Here is a 14,649-nt window from a genome sequence, read left to right on the forward strand (position 1 = left end):
ACACAAAAATGGTTGAGTCACTATGTGGACTAGATAAGGCTGCCCTTGGCTCATGGCCTAGCATAGGAAAGACTCATGAGGAATGGAACCTTCTGTTTTGAAGGGCAGAAACAGGATCTGCAATATGTTGTGAAACTCCCCGAGACCTACGGGTGAAGGGCAGTATACATATTAAATAATAAGGCAACAAGTATGAAAACAGCTACATCCCATTTGCAAAAGCAGCACCCAACGTAGTAGCATAGGACGTTGTGAAGATGTTATTGCCACCCCTTTTCCCTGCTACTTGGCCTATTGTTGTTTTATTTTATTTAAATTAAATTTGTGAAGTCACTGTTACCCAGGGCAACCCAAAGCAACTTGAAAACAACCAAGCAAGACACTAGAGGCACATTTTGCTGGTGCAGAACAAATGTTTAATGACCCAGAGGAATGGACGCTTCGCTCCCTGTTAGAAGCCAGGTTGCTCAGAACAGCTGTTTAGAAAAGTCACGAGGTAATATTGTTCCAGATAAATGGAGGCCTCCAACCTTCTGCAGACACTGAGCAGAATTCAGTTTAGTCATGACTCAGGTCCAGAAAATGGACTTGCCCCTCCTTCAGAACAATCAGCAGTTGAGCTGCAGATTTGGAAACATCCAAGTGTTATGCATTCGTCCATTGCAGGGCAAAAGGCCAGTCCACGTGTGTGAATGAGTATGGTGCAATAACACCTTGTGCGGCAATCCCGCAAATGTCATCCTGTGCGTGACCAACACCCGTGTCCACAATTGACTGGTGTGTGTGGCTTGAAGGCCTCAGGCTGGAACCCCCCCCCCCCTTTGGCAGATCAGTCTTCTTGGTCCACCCTTGAAGTCAGACGGCCGCCTCCGCAGAGCTGCTCGGGTCTATAAGGAGATATTTTTTCAACAAGTTGGGAAGCGGGAGGGCCTTGACTTTTTCATCGATGGGCCAGGGTTTGAGATGCTGCCGCAGGGAAACCCGGCATAGCTGCTTCAAGGTAGGAGGGGAGTTTTCCAGCTGCTTCAGGCTGGTGAAGAGGTCTGAGATCCTCTTCCCATGGAACCCGCTGAGGTGGCTGATGTTGATCTCAAAGTTGATGGGCAGCTTGATGGTCTGGGAGCTTGAGGCCATGAGCTCCAGCACCGTCTCGGCCTTCTGAAAGAGGTCGGCGGAGAAGGCGTCGTCCTCTGACCCGCTCAAGTGGGAGCACAGCTGCTCAAAGATAATACTGAAGCCCGACCAACAGGAGGGCCCATGGAGGGTGCAGTTGTATGACGCCCCAAACTCCAGGAGGAAGCGCAGGAGGGGAAAGTGGAGCCGGAAGTTCTTCAGGCACAGGTGGGTGAGGGACTCGTAGGTTGGGCACACACTAGGGTTGGCCCCATGGGTCATCAGCAGCTGAGTGACCTGGAAGCAGAAGTGCTTGATGGTCCGGACCTCCTCTTCGTCACCTCCCACTGTCTCTCCAAGGAGGAAGATGATGTAGGAGAAGACGCTGTCACCATCTTTTGTTGTGGCCTTTACATTGGCTCCTGATGGGCAGGAACAATAAAGAAACAGTTTAATGTTTTTTTTTTAGTGACCCTTGGCATCACCACCACCATTTTCCTATTTTCCCCAATCAATTTTTACTAAAAGTATTCAACAAAATACAATAAAAGCCAAACTAAGAAAGAGAAATAGAAAATAAATATAAGGCCCTCTATCACAAATATATCTTAACCCTTATCTAAACTAATACCAAATACATTTAATAACGTGTTTAGAATAGTGCTGGAAGTACAGTGGTACCTCTGGTTATGAACTTAATTCGTTCTGGAGGTCGGTTCTTAACTTGAAACTGTCCTTAACCTGAAGTACCACTTTAGCTAATGGGGCCTCCTGTTGCCGCTGCGCTGCCGCTGCACGATTTCTGTTCTCATCCTGAAGCAAAGTTCTTAACCCAAGGTACTATTTCTGGGTTAGAGGAGTCTGTAACCTGAAGCATCTGTAACCTGGGGTACCACTGTATTTGAAGTTGAGAATATATTGCGGCAATGCATGATTATTTGTATTTCTTTCAATTAACCTAAAATAAAGAATAATGTTCTTAAATACATATACCGGTATATCTTGTTTGCCTAAGTAATCCATTATCTATATAGATCATGTATCTTGTAACAATAAATTTGGATTATTCAGTGCTTGCACTTTTATCATTCCAGCCCACCCAGGCAGATCGTTTTAGGGAGAATGCTGTGTTCTGGCAAGAGGGTGCCAGCCTTGATCCCTTGTTCACATTCCTGCTCTGAGACCACTGATAGTTTTGCACTGGATCTGGACCCCTGGAAAAGGAAGCAGCAGGGCTTGGTGGTGCCGGTGGGTGGAGGAAGCTCACCTCCTTCCAACAAAAGGCGAATGTTTTCCGTATTGTGGATCTGAACCCCGTCACTGCTGGCTAGTGCATGCAGTAGAGCAGTCTTTCCTGGGGAAGGAGGGAAAAAGAGCATAAGAATGTGAGAGGAGCCTGTATGGGGCCTGTCAAGCCCAGCCTCCTGTTCTCAAGAGTGACCAACCAAATACCCGAAGCAGGAGCCAAGGAGGAAAAGGGGGGAAGGCCAAGCCCAGGAGGATGGAGGCAACTGACCATGTTTATCAGCTGCATTGACATCGGCTCCAAGTTCCAAAAGTCTCTTTAGGCAAGGGAGGCGTTCTGGCTCTTCACTAGCCAGATCCAAGGGGCTGCTTTCATGAACCTAAGGAGGAATGGCATAGAGGAAACATAACTGGCTGCTTTTATTGATGCCTTTACTGCAGCAGCGATGAATGGAATTTCTCCTAGTTTGAGGGCTGCAGTCCCTCTTCTGCAGAAAGCAGCTGGCACAGTGGATGTGAATTTCCCCTCTGCGTATATGGTCAGCTGGTTTCTACACGCACTCGGACACCTGTGTCCTTCAACCAGGCGAGCAAGAGTCATGAGCAGAGTTGAAGGATTTGTTTCCATCCAGGCAACACTCAAGGACGAAATCTGGGACCCTGCACCCTGCCTTGACTCTGCTTTCTTGACCAACTATATCTTATCTTATCCTATTTTTCATACAAGTTCTTTGGCCTAGAAAGGGGATGGGGAGAAAGTCAACTTATAGCCTTGTGGCAACTTTTGAAAGCTAACTTTTTAAAAGAGCATAAGGTTTTAATCCCTACATGCACACTGCATCCTATGAACAGAGAAGCAAAATTTGGGATGGGTATTTTGGATCAGGATCTCAATGGTTCCATATTATTGCTCTATTCCTCCCCACCCCATCCCCGGCCTGCAATGTTGTTATCAATCTCCCTCTCCCTTTGTTAGTGCATCTGCTCCTTTCACTATACAGGTGGTGGCCATTTTGGGTGGGGGGTTGTGTTCCTGTCCCCTCTATGCGTTGGCAGAGCCCCAGCCCTGTTTTGAGGCCCCTTCTGGGTTGGCAGTAACGAGCGTGATCATGTGCCAATCAGACATGCGTAAAATGGTCGCTGCCTGTATGCTTCCTGTCATACACCAAAGATGCGCCTCTTTTCTCTGCCCTGACACTCAAGATGCAAGAATAAAGTGGGTCCTAAACAGATGCATGCGTAATTGATCTCAACCAATTTTTTTAATGCTTGCGTTTTAAATAGCTTACGATTAGGCCAAATCCATGATAAGAATAATTGTCAGCATGGTGTAATGGTTAGCATGCTGTGCTAGGATCTGGGAGTGACCAGGGTTCAAATCCCCACTCGGCCATGAAGCTAACTGGGTGTAACCTTCGGCCAGTCACTGCATCTCTTAGTCTGATCTACTTCACAGAGTTGAGAGAACCATCTGCACCACTTTGAGTTCCTTGAGTGTGTGTGTGTGTGTGTGTGTGTGTGTGTAAGGTTTGACATAAATGTTAATAATGAAAATAAAAATGGCAGCGGCTTACCCTGTCTCTCCGGTTGATGTCTGCACCTTCCTGCACCAACAGCTCTACCATGTCCGGCTTGTTCCGCATCACGGCGATGTGCAAAGATGTATAATAAGTGATTGGATCTTTTGAAAACACAGAAACACACATTTATTTATTTATTCACCAATTTGGCACAATTTGTGAATTTGTCACACTGAAACATCCTTACCTTTCTTCCAAGGACCTCAAGGTGACCTGGTTCCCATGCCCTCACAACAATCCTACGAGGTAGGCAAGGCTGCAGGTGAGGTAGCGACTGGCCCAACTGTCGCTCAAGGGACCTTCAGGTGGTTGCATGGGAAACTGGAACTCTGGTTTTCTAGTTCCACAGCTCTTATCCACTGTGCCTGACTGCCTCTCCTAGCAGGCTAACTGGCTGTTGGTTTTTAGGAAACACTGAGCCCTTGCACGTTCAGGGTTGTTGTTCTGATTTTCAAGGAGCTTAAGGTGGGGTTCTCTCCCTTCCCTGTTCCATCTTCACAACCACCCTGCGAAGTAGGCTTAGGCTGAGAATCAATGACACTGGCCCCAATGGTTGCGTCCAGACAGCTTCATGTGGCTGTGTGCATGATTTGAACCCTGGTCTCCCAGGTCCTGTAGTCTGACATCCTAACCCTTGCACCACCCTGCTGCATTGCCTAGTAAAGACTCCTGATCATTGGTCCTTTGGATATGGGGACTGTCTGCCCACACAACAAGGCTGTCGTCAGCACTGGGGTAAGAGAAAGATGCTTACCGGTGTTCACATCAGGCCCGTAATACGGGAGCCAGCAGGCCAGGAAACATCCCCCTACCCATTTCCTCCTCATGGCTCCCAGCAGTCAAAGGCCCTCCTTCCTGGCCCAACTGTCTAACCGGCCTTGCTGGGAGGCGGTCATGTTGTTAGCGAGACAGCCTATGAAGGAACTTCTGTGTGACATCACACACCCATGGGCACCTGAGCCTGCAGCGGCCAGAGCTTTAGAACACTGAAGCTCATGGGGAGGGGCTTAGGAGACAAGGGGTGGGGCTTGGGGAAAAGGAAGACGGAACCTGATGGCAGAGAGGTGAGCCTAGCAGCACCTGACAGTAGAAAAGAGCGACTTAGGCAGGTGGAGCCGAATGGACATCTGGGGTGCAACTACTACTGAACTGAAAAATTATACCCACTTTTGGCTTCCTCATCTGGGTCTCAAAATGGATTATCAGGCCAGGTGAAGAAGAAGAGTTTGGATTTGATATCCCTGAAGGAGTCTCAAAGCGGCTAACATTCTCCTTTCCCTTCCTCCCCCACAACAAACACTCTGTGAGGTGAGTGGGGCTGAGAGACTTCAGAGAAGTGTGACTAGCCCAAGGTCACCCAGCAGCTGCATGTGGAGGAGCGGAGACGTGAACCCGGTTCACCAGATAACAAGTCCATCGCTCTTAACCACTACACCACACCGGTGGAATAGCCTTTTTTGCCTTTAATACAGGCAATGTCCTATTTGCATGCAGGTTGCGTTCTGGATCGTCACTCGCATAAGCCCCTCAGTCCCACCCCGCCTTCCCCCCACTCTGCCCTGTTCCGGTTCTGAAAATGTCCCACACACGTGCATGGCCACATGTTCTTGGAACACATGCAAAAACGGGGGTCGCTTGTATTGAATTAAAATGGCGTCACATAAAACGGGGCGTTGCAATTCTCAGCAGAAACAAAGAACCAAAACAGGTCGCTCCTAACCAGAAAGGAAACATTTTTGGGGGGGGAGGGGGGAGAGGAATCATGAAAAAACTGTATATAAAAATACAGCTTCCATAAATAGTTATCCCAATGATTTCTGTAATTTTAAAATATATGCAAGACCGGAAGCATTAACCAGGTTCCCCTCCAACCTTCAAAGGTGACGTCCGCCCCACCACGCAGGAGGGCTTCTGCAGCTGGGACTACCCCATATTCCGCCATCTTCAGCAGTGAATAGCTCACACCCTCTTGGTAGTAAACGGAGTTGGCGTTCCTCTCCAGCAGGTTGTTAAGGGCCGCAATCCGCCTGTCGTCATCTACCACAGCGCTGGGGCTTCACAAGAAAACAAGGCAAATAAAACACCACAATGACCATAGGAGGAGGGCAAAGTTCTGCGGTGGTGGTTTGGTAACGATTAAGAGCCAATCAGAAGTCAGCTCAGAGGGAAGAGCTGTGTGCCAGTGAGAAGACATGTCCTTCTGGGCCACATTCTGGGGGCCACATGCCAGCGGTGGGCAGGGCCAGAGTGGGTAGGAGAAACTAATGTGATTTCCCTGCCCCCCCTTTACATTAGACCACCAGGTCCATCTAGCTCAATACTGTATGCACTGACAGACAGCAGCAACAGCCCTGCAGGGTTTCAGGCAGGGGATATTATAAGTGCCAACTTGGAGATGCCATTAGGGGCTGAACCTGGGCCTTCTGTATGCACATAAGGTGCTCTACCCTTAACCATGGCCCTTTCCCTGAAAGGTAGGATTCCGTTGGTGCATTTCCATATATCGCTTGATTGTAGAAAACCCTCAAAGATCCTAGTCCTCATAATTCTGAAGAATGGGCTGAATTGAATGAGAACCCAGCTCAGTACTGTCCACATGGACGGGGAAGCAGCTTCCCAGTTACCTGATCATCATGTCCTGCACCAGAGGATCCATACATTCCAAGATCTCGTCAACTAATGGCTGGTACTCAAAGATGATCCGTCGGAAGCCATGGAGAAAAGGCATTCTGCTCGACTCCCTTCTGTGATTCATTAAGGAAACGGTCTGAGAGCCAATCTAAAGCTGCTTCCTCGGCCTACCAAAAAATAAATTCTTCATAATCATCACTGTCATTCACAACCATATCCTACAGGGCTTGTTAGCACATCCTTCCCAAACCCACAGTACAGGTTAAACATTTAAGTAGGATAGCAATGTTTCAACCCTTCTCTTGCTTCTGCTGCTGCTATTAAGTAATAAATATAAATAATAATAATAATAATAATAATAATAATAATAATAATAATAATATCCTGCCTTTCCCCCAGATTGTGACTAAAGGCGACCGATACAAATTAAAACACAGATCAAATACAGAAAGCTAAAACTTATTTAAAAATAGTACTTTAATTAAAACTATAATAGAACTTAAACAATATGAGAATGAATCTATTGAAATACAGAAATTGATATAGTAAAAACAGCACAGCACTATTTAAAAGGTCTTTTCCTAAACAAACAAAACCCAATCAGTTCCCAAAGACCTGTTGGAACAGGAAGGTCTTCATCACTGGTGGGAAGGACAGTGAGGAGGGAGCCAGTCTGGCTTCTCCCGGGAGGGAGTTCCAAAGTCTGAGAGAAGCCCCTGAGAAGACCCTCTCTTGTGCCCCCCACCAAGCCTGCCTGTGAGGGTGGCAGGACCAAGAGAAGGGCCTCCCCTGAAGGTCTGAGCCAGGGCATGTTCGTATGTGAGAATAGAGTCCTTCAGGTAGCCTGAGTCTAATGGAACACGTGCCCAGCCCTCCTGGCGCTGTGTCTGGGGGAAGCAATGGTAGTTTCAGCCCATCCAGAGCATGGAGGGTGAGGCATAAGGCATGTCTGTATGGGGTCGGTGTGTTGCAGCCAGGCGCAATCATTCAAGGAGGGCGTGGCCTGGAGGAAGTCCCAAGGGCCACACAGGGAGGCCTCAAGGGCCAGATCTGTACCCCCCCCCACTGCCCCAGGCCTAACATTCCCTACTCCTGCTTTTGAAAAAGCACCATCTTAAAAGTGTGAGAGAGGAATGCTGTGACCTTGGTCACAAACTGTAAAGGGAACTTGCCTTTTTTCCACATGTCAAAGTAGGACCTGTTTAAGCCAGTTTTAAACCTTTGGGGGTAAATTGCCATTAGTATAGTGCATTTGAAAAGGGGAAACTCTGGATGCGCTAGACAGAAAGTCACCAGGTGCAGTTAAGAGAAAGGGAAGCTGTACCAGTTGTGTTTCTGTTTGGTCACACACGCGCACACAGAGCTAAGAGACCTAGACCAACCCCAGCCTTGTAATTACCAACTCTGACTACTCACCTAAGGTAAGGACTGCATGACACCCTTGCCAAGTAGCAAACAAGCCGCCAATGACTTGTGGTAAACATGGGCCCCTGGGCCAGCTGTACGCCTTTCAGGGCTAGTCATTAGAGGGAACATTTTGAAAGGCTGTCAGAGATTAAGGAGGCAGCCTTTGCCAGGGCCCATCATTAAGATGCCATAGCAACAAAACAACTTGATGTCTTGCCAGGTTCCTGCTCTCAGCTTGCTAGGACCAGTAGCTACAGGATGGAACTGGGGCCAGTCCACCCAGGAGACTAGTAGCTCAAGACATGACATTCCTGCCTTGGGAAGAGTGGCAAGTGGAAGGTTACCCCCATCCTTTAAATGCATGTCTTTACGTGGAGTAGCACAGTCATTAAACCCAACAGGTCTAGAGTTTCCTTGCCCCTCCCTTCCTAGATAAGAACTCTCCATTGCAACTGCCATTGCCTTGTTGATATAGAATCAGAGCTGTAGGGCCATTCATAACATAAGAATATTCTTCACAACTATGAGCAGGGGAAGCTGCAACAGTTAACTGTGCCTATGATGCTACGAAATTAATCCACAGCAAGAGGAGTGATCTCACAGCACTCAAAAGCTAAAGAGACCCTCTCCTTATCAAGAAGGCCACCTGTGACTTTTCTTTCCAGGGGCAGGGTGGGTCTGCATTTCAGATCCACACACCCAAAGAAACTTTTTTTTTAATCTACCACATTTTTTAAAATCTATCATGAGGCAAGTTGCAAGGGCTCCATGCCACTCAATGATCCTACACAATGCTCAAAGAAACGACACCTAGCTCAGTATGGCCAAAACCAGGCATAGGCAACCTTCGGCCCTCTAGGTGTTTTGGACTACAATTCCCGTCAGCCCTGACCACTGGTCCTGTTAGCTAGGGATCATGGGAGTTGTAGGCCAAAACATCTGGAGGGCCGAAAGTTGCCTATGCCTGGCCAAAACTGATTGGCAGCGGGTCCACTGTAGGATAGAAAAGCTATTTGCCACATGGCTCCTAGAACTTGGGTTACAGGCACAAAAACAGAATGGCTATTCCCCACCCCGAATGCCACAGCACTTTCTATTATTTTTTTGTAGAGAATTTATTTGGTTCTTTTTGCAGTTTGTGGCATTTGGAAGGTTGCAACCAGCCACAGCAAAACAGGTTGTACAGAGAGCACAGTGGGACTTAAGTTTAGGCATGTATAGGACAGTAACACCCAGTGAACATCATGGCTAAGCGGGGATTTAAACCTGGGTCTCCCTAGTCCTACAGACACTAACCACTACACCACACTGCTCGCACTGGGGTTGAACCTTTTTCTTCCACTTTGCAAAGTCACAGCTTCTGTGACAGGTGCTGCTGCTAGTGAAGGGGCGCTGCCTCACTCTAGTCTTGTCTATGTCCACATAACACGATTATTTTCAAAGTTCTGACGTTTTCATTTCTGTCAAGGAAATCACTGCCCTGTAAATGGTACAGGAGCACTCATGGAAATCTTTTTTTAAAAGTAGGGAATGCTGCACCATCCCAAGAGTCTTTCTTTCTTTGAATGTTTGGCCCGCCAAACTACCACTGCCCCCAAATTACCACTACAGCTGTACTGTAGCTTGTTAACTCCATGAATCTGGCTAAAAGGAAGTCCGTGGGAAAGGTTTAAAGGGAAAAGCTACCCTTCTGACAAAAAAAAAAAGGGGGTTTCCCCAAGCAAAGGCATTTTACTTCGTTTTTCACTTCCAGTAAAAAAACCAATGACAACTGCAATTAATGCTAACTACCTGGGGTAAAATTTTGAATGGGGCAAATATTCTAATGACCAAGAGCAGGTGTGGAGAACGCTGTGCCCCCTACCCCTGAATGTTGCTGAACTCCAACTCCAAACATTCCTAGCCCTTGCCACGACTGCGAGGGCTGACGAACGATTCTCCATCCCGGGACTAATGAGCTATCCAATTTAGCCTGCTTATTTTTCTTGCACTTAGTAAACAAAGCTAAAAAGTTTGAACCTGCCAAGCTAATATTTATTTTCAAGTGCTTTGTCATCATCACCACATGAATTTATGACATTTCTCTTTTCCCCATAGAAATACGTGAATCCCCTGTCCCCCTCCCCGCACCGCCAGCATGGGCAAGAAAATTGACGCAGACAAAGTAAGGTTCATACGCAGCAAAATACAAATTATCAAACAAAAGTCAGCATCTCAGTAAATTGCCACCTGCTTCCAAAACCCTGCTTCCAAAACCAGTCGCTACAAACATGGGAACGAGCCCACCTCACAAGGCTGTTAGGAACGATTTCACGGGCAGGGGAGCTTTCTCGAACCAAGCGTCTGAACTAGCTTGAAGTGCTCTGTAAAATGGAACCAAATTATTACTACGTTCAGTATGGATAACCAGAGCAGCCTTCTCTCCCCGCCACACACCATGCCGGAAGAATCCCTTTGCGCGTCCGAAACCCCCAGCCTGCAATTCCGACAACCCTAGTTTGCAATTTAATTTTTTTTAAAGAGCTTTACAGTTTAACGATTAGCAAGATTTTTAAATTCTGTATTTTCAAGTAACTTAATAAATAAAGCCTTTTTGCTAAAACCAGCAAAAACAAAACCCCTGTATCAAGTTAGCCCATTAAAACGTTTATTTGAACCACCTTCCTCTCCGCAAATTCCCAACTCCCATCCCGTCCTATTGGTCCCACGTCTCGTACCTGCACGGCGTGCCTCCGGCTTAGCAGGAAACGGAAGGATGCCGAGCTCTTGAGTTGCACTTTTATACAGTTTGCAGCCAACAGCTGTAGCTCTCTCTCTCTCTCTCTCTCTCTCTCTCTTTTGGTTGCTCGCTCGCTCGCTCTCGCTCTCCCCACAGTTTCACGAATCTTTTAATCTAAGTGCCCTCTGCAGGCTGGAGGTTTTGGTTTAAACCACTGCCGGATCAAGCGGCCACCAGGGGGCAGACTTCCCCAGCGAAAAAGAAGATACTGTACAGTACAGTGGTACCTCTCGTTACAGATGCTTCAGGTTACATACGCTTCAGGTTTCAGACTCCACTACCCCAGAACTATTACTTGGGTTGTGAAGTTTGCTTCAGGATGAGAACAGAAATCGTGCTCCCGCGGTGCGGCAGCAGCAGCAGGCCCCATTAGCTAAAGTGGTGCTTCAGGTTAAGAACAGACCTCCAGAACGAATTAAGTACTTAACCCGAGGTACCGCGGTACATCTATAGACTCAGTTGAACTGGAATTTTTAATCCACTCTTTACAAGCATTAAAAGCATGCAGGCTTCAGCTCTATGGCTGGAGTTGCAGCTGCTTAGGTCTTGCTTGATAGGGTTTTATCAGAGCTCCCACCAAAGTTGTTTCAGTGCCAGCCTTGCAAATGTGTACCCCACCTTAAGCTCCTTGAAAATCAAAATAACATCCCTGAACGTGCAAGGGCTCAGTGTTTCCTAAAAACCAACAGCCAGTTAGCCTGCTAGGAGAGGCAGTCAGGCACAGTGGATAAGAGCTGTGGAACTAGAAAACCAGAGTTCCAGTTTCCCATGCAACCACCTGAAGGTCCCTTGAGTGACGGTTGGGCCAGTCGCTACCTCACCTGCAGCCTTGCCTACCTCGTAGGATTGTTGTGAGGGCATGGGAACCAGGTCACCTTGAGGTCCTTGGAAGAAAGGTAAGGATGTTTCAGTGTGACAAATTCACAAATTGTGCCAAATTGGTGAATAAATAAATAAATGTGTGTTTCTGTGTTTTCAAAAGAACCAATCACTTATTATACATCTTTGCACATCGCCGTGATGCGGAACAAGCCGGACATGGTAGAGCTGTTGGTGCAGGAAGGTGCAGACATCAACCGGAGAGACAGGGTAAGCCGCTGCCATTTTTATTTTCATTATTAACATTTATGTCAAACCTTACACACACACACACACACTCAAGGAACTCAAAGTGGTGCAGATGGTTCTCTCAACTCTGTGAAGTAGATCAGACTAAGAGATGCAGTGACTGGCCGAAGGTTACACCCAGTTAGCTTCATGGCCGAGTGGGGATTTGAACCCTGGTCACTCCCAGCTCCTAGCGCAGCATGCTAACCATTACACCATGCTGACAATTATTCTTATCATGGATTTGGCCTAATCGTAAGCTATTTAAAACGCAAGCATTAAAAAAATTGGTTGAGATCAATTACGATTGCATCTGTTTAGGACCCACTTTATTCTTGCATCTTGAGTGTCAGGGCAGAGAAAAGAGGCGCATCTTTGGTGTATGACAGGAACCATACAGGCAGCGACCATTTTACGCATGTCTGATTGGCACATGATCACGCTTGTCACTGCCGACCCAGAAGGGGCCTCAAAACAGGGCTGGGGCTCTGCCAACGCATAGAGGGGACAGGAATACAACCCCCCACCCAAAATGGCCACCACCTGTATAGTGAAAGGAGCAGATGCACTAACAAAGGGAGAGGGAGATTGATAACAACATTGCAGGCCGGGGCTGGGGTGGGGAGGAATAGAGCAATAATATGGAACCATTGAGATCCTGATCCAAAATACCCATCCCAAATTTTGCTTCTCTGTTCATAGGATGCAGTGTGCATGTAGGGATTAAAACCTTATGCTCTTTTAAAAAGTTAGCTTTCAAAAGTTGCCACAAGGCTGTAAGTTGACTTTCTCCCCATCCCCTTTCTAGGCCAAAGAACTTGTATGAAAAATAGGATAAGATAAGATATAGTTGGTCAAGAAAGCAGAGTCAAGGCAGGGTGCAGGGTCCCAGATTTCGTCCTTGAGTGTTGCCTGGATGGAAACAAATCCTTCAACTCTGCTCATGACTCTTGCTCGCCTGGTTGAAGGACACAGGTGTCCGAGTGCGTGTAGAAACCAGCTGACCATATACGCAGAGGGGAAATTCACATCCACTGTGCCAGCTGCTTTCTGCAGAAGAGGGACTGCAGCCCTCAAACTAGGAGAAATTCCATTCATCGCTGCTGCAGTAAAGGCATCAATAAAAGCAGCCAGTTATGTTTCCTCTATGCCATTCCTCCTTAGGTTCATGAAAGCAGCCCCTTGGATCTGGCTAGCGAAGAGCCAGAACGCCTCCCTTGCCTAAAGAGACTTTTGGAACTTGGAGCCGATGTCAATGCAGCTGATAAACATGGTCAGTTGCCTCCATCCTCCTGGGCTTGGCCTTTCCCCCTTTTCCTCCTTGGTTGGTCACTCTTGAGAACAGGAGGCTGGGCTTGACAGGCCCCATACAGGCTCCTCTCACATTCTTATGCTCTTTTCCCCTCCTTCCCCAGGAAAGACTGCTCTACTGCATGCACTAGCCAGCAGTGATGGGGTTCAGATCCACAATACGGAAAACATTCGCCTTTTGTTGGAAGGAGGTGAGCTTCCTCCACCCACCGGCACCACCAAGCCCTGCTGCTTCCTTTTCCAGGGGTCCAGATCCAGTGCAAAACTATCAGTGGTCTCAGAGCAGGAATGTGAACCAGGGATCAAGGCTGGCACCCTCTTGCCAGAACACAGCATTCTCCCTAAAACGATCTGCCTGGGTGGGCTGGAATGATAAAAGTACAATTACTGATTAATCCAAATTTATTGTTACAAGATACATGATCTATATAGATTACTTAGGCAAACAAGATACAGTGGTACCTCTGGTTATGTACTTAATTTGTTCCGGAGGTCCATTCTTAACCTGAAAGTGTTCTTAACCTGAAGCACCACTTTAGCTAATGGGGCCTCCTGCTGCTGCCATGCTGCTATGGCGCAATTTCTGTTCTCATAGAATCATAGAGTTGGAAGAGACCACAAGGGCCATCGAGTCCCACCCCCTGCCAAGCAGGAAACAGCATCAGAGCACTCCTGACATATGGTTGTCAAGCCTCTGCTTAAAGACCTCCAAAGAAGGAGACTCCCCCACACTCCTTGGCAGCAAATTCCACTGTCGAACAGCTCTTACTGTCAGGAAGTTCTTCCTAATGTTTAGGTGAAATCTTCTTTCTTGTAGTTTGGATCCATTGCTCCGTGTCCGCTTCTCTGGAGCAGCAGAAAACAACCTTTCTCCCTCCTCTATGCGACATCCTTTTATATATTTGAACATGGCTATCACATCACCCCTTAACCTCCTCTTCTCCAGGCTAAACATGCCCAGCTCCCTTAGCCGTTCCTCATAAGGCATCGTTTCCAGGCCTTTGACCATTTTGGTTGCCCTCCTCTGCCCTCCTCTGGACACTCCAGTTTGTCAGTGTCCTTCTTGAACTGTGGTGCCCAGAACTGGACACAGTACTCCAGGTGAGGTCTGACCAGAGCAGAATACAGTGGCACTATTACTTCCCTTGATCTAGATGCTATACTCCTATTGATGCAGCCCAGAATTGCATTGGCTTTTTTAGCTGCCGCGTCACACTGTTGGCTCATGTCAAGTTTGTGGTCAACCAAGACTCCTAGATCCTTTTCTCATCCTGAAGCAAAGTTCTTAACCCGAGGTATTATTTCTGGGTTAGCGGAGTCTAACCAGAAGTGTATGTAACTTGAAATGTATGTAATCTGAGGTACCACTGTATACCAGTATTTGTATTTAAGAACACTATTCTTTATTTTAGGTTATTGAAAGAAATATGAATAATCATGCATTGCCGCAATATATTCTCAACTTAAAATACAGTG

General features: G+C 47.2%; 1 protein-coding gene and 1 long non-coding RNA gene across 6 annotated transcripts; one reads left to right on the forward strand and one right to left on the reverse strand.

Moving 5' to 3' along the window:
• Positions 1-393: 393 nt before the first annotated feature.
• On the reverse strand, positions 394-10,815 carry ASB6 (ankyrin repeat and SOCS box containing 6). Of its 5 annotated transcripts, XM_081897896.1 has the most exons (8): positions 10,694-10,712; positions 10,263-10,339; positions 6,563-6,736; positions 5,811-5,992; positions 3,933-4,039; positions 2,630-2,738; positions 2,381-2,467; positions 394-1,535 (listed from the first exon to the last, which is right to left on the reverse strand). In XM_081897896.1, the coding sequence occupies exons 3-8, from the start codon at positions 6,691-6,693 to the stop codon at positions 856-858; spliced, it is 1,296 nt and encodes a 431-aa protein (XP_081754022.1). In that variant the 5' UTR covers positions 6,694-6,736; positions 10,263-10,339; positions 10,694-10,712; the 3' UTR covers positions 394-855. The 5 variants fall into 5 exon arrangements, with proteins under 5 accessions (XP_081754022.1, XP_081754021.1, XP_081754024.1 ...); XM_081897895.1 differs by lacking the exon at positions 10,263-10,339 and having other exon boundaries at positions 10,694-10,815; XM_081897898.1 differs by lacking the exons at positions 10,263-10,339; positions 10,694-10,712 and adding an exon at positions 10,637-10,659.
• Positions 10,816-11,640: 825 nt separating this feature from the next.
• Positions 11,641-13,384, forward strand: LOC309361634. Its single transcript, XR_014164575.1, has 3 exons — positions 11,641-11,844; positions 13,027-13,135; positions 13,278-13,384. It is a non-coding gene; the product is annotated as an uncharacterized lncRNA (long non-coding RNA).
• Positions 13,385-14,649: the final 1,265 nt, after the last annotated feature.

This window comes from Podarcis melisellensis, assembly GCF_964234715.1.
Source record: "Podarcis melisellensis genome assembly, chromosome: Z".
Taxonomy (NCBI): domain Eukaryota; kingdom Metazoa; phylum Chordata; class Lepidosauria; order Squamata; family Lacertidae; genus Podarcis; species Podarcis melisellensis.

Excerpts from the sequence above, each read along its gene's own strand:
- ASB6 (XM_081897895.1), bottom strand. The coding sequence starts at position 6,693 with ATGAATCACAGAAGGGAGTCGAGCAGAATGCCTTTTCTCCATGGCTTC. Across the intron at positions 5,993-6,562 it reads GTGCAGGACATGATGATCAG|CCCCAGCGCTGTGGTAGATG; the intron begins GTAACTGGGAAG and ends TTTCTTGTGAAG. Across the intron at positions 2,468-2,629 it reads CAATGCAGCTGATAAACATG|GAAAGACTGCTCTACTGCAT; the intron begins GTCAGTTGCCTC and ends CTCCTTCCCCAG.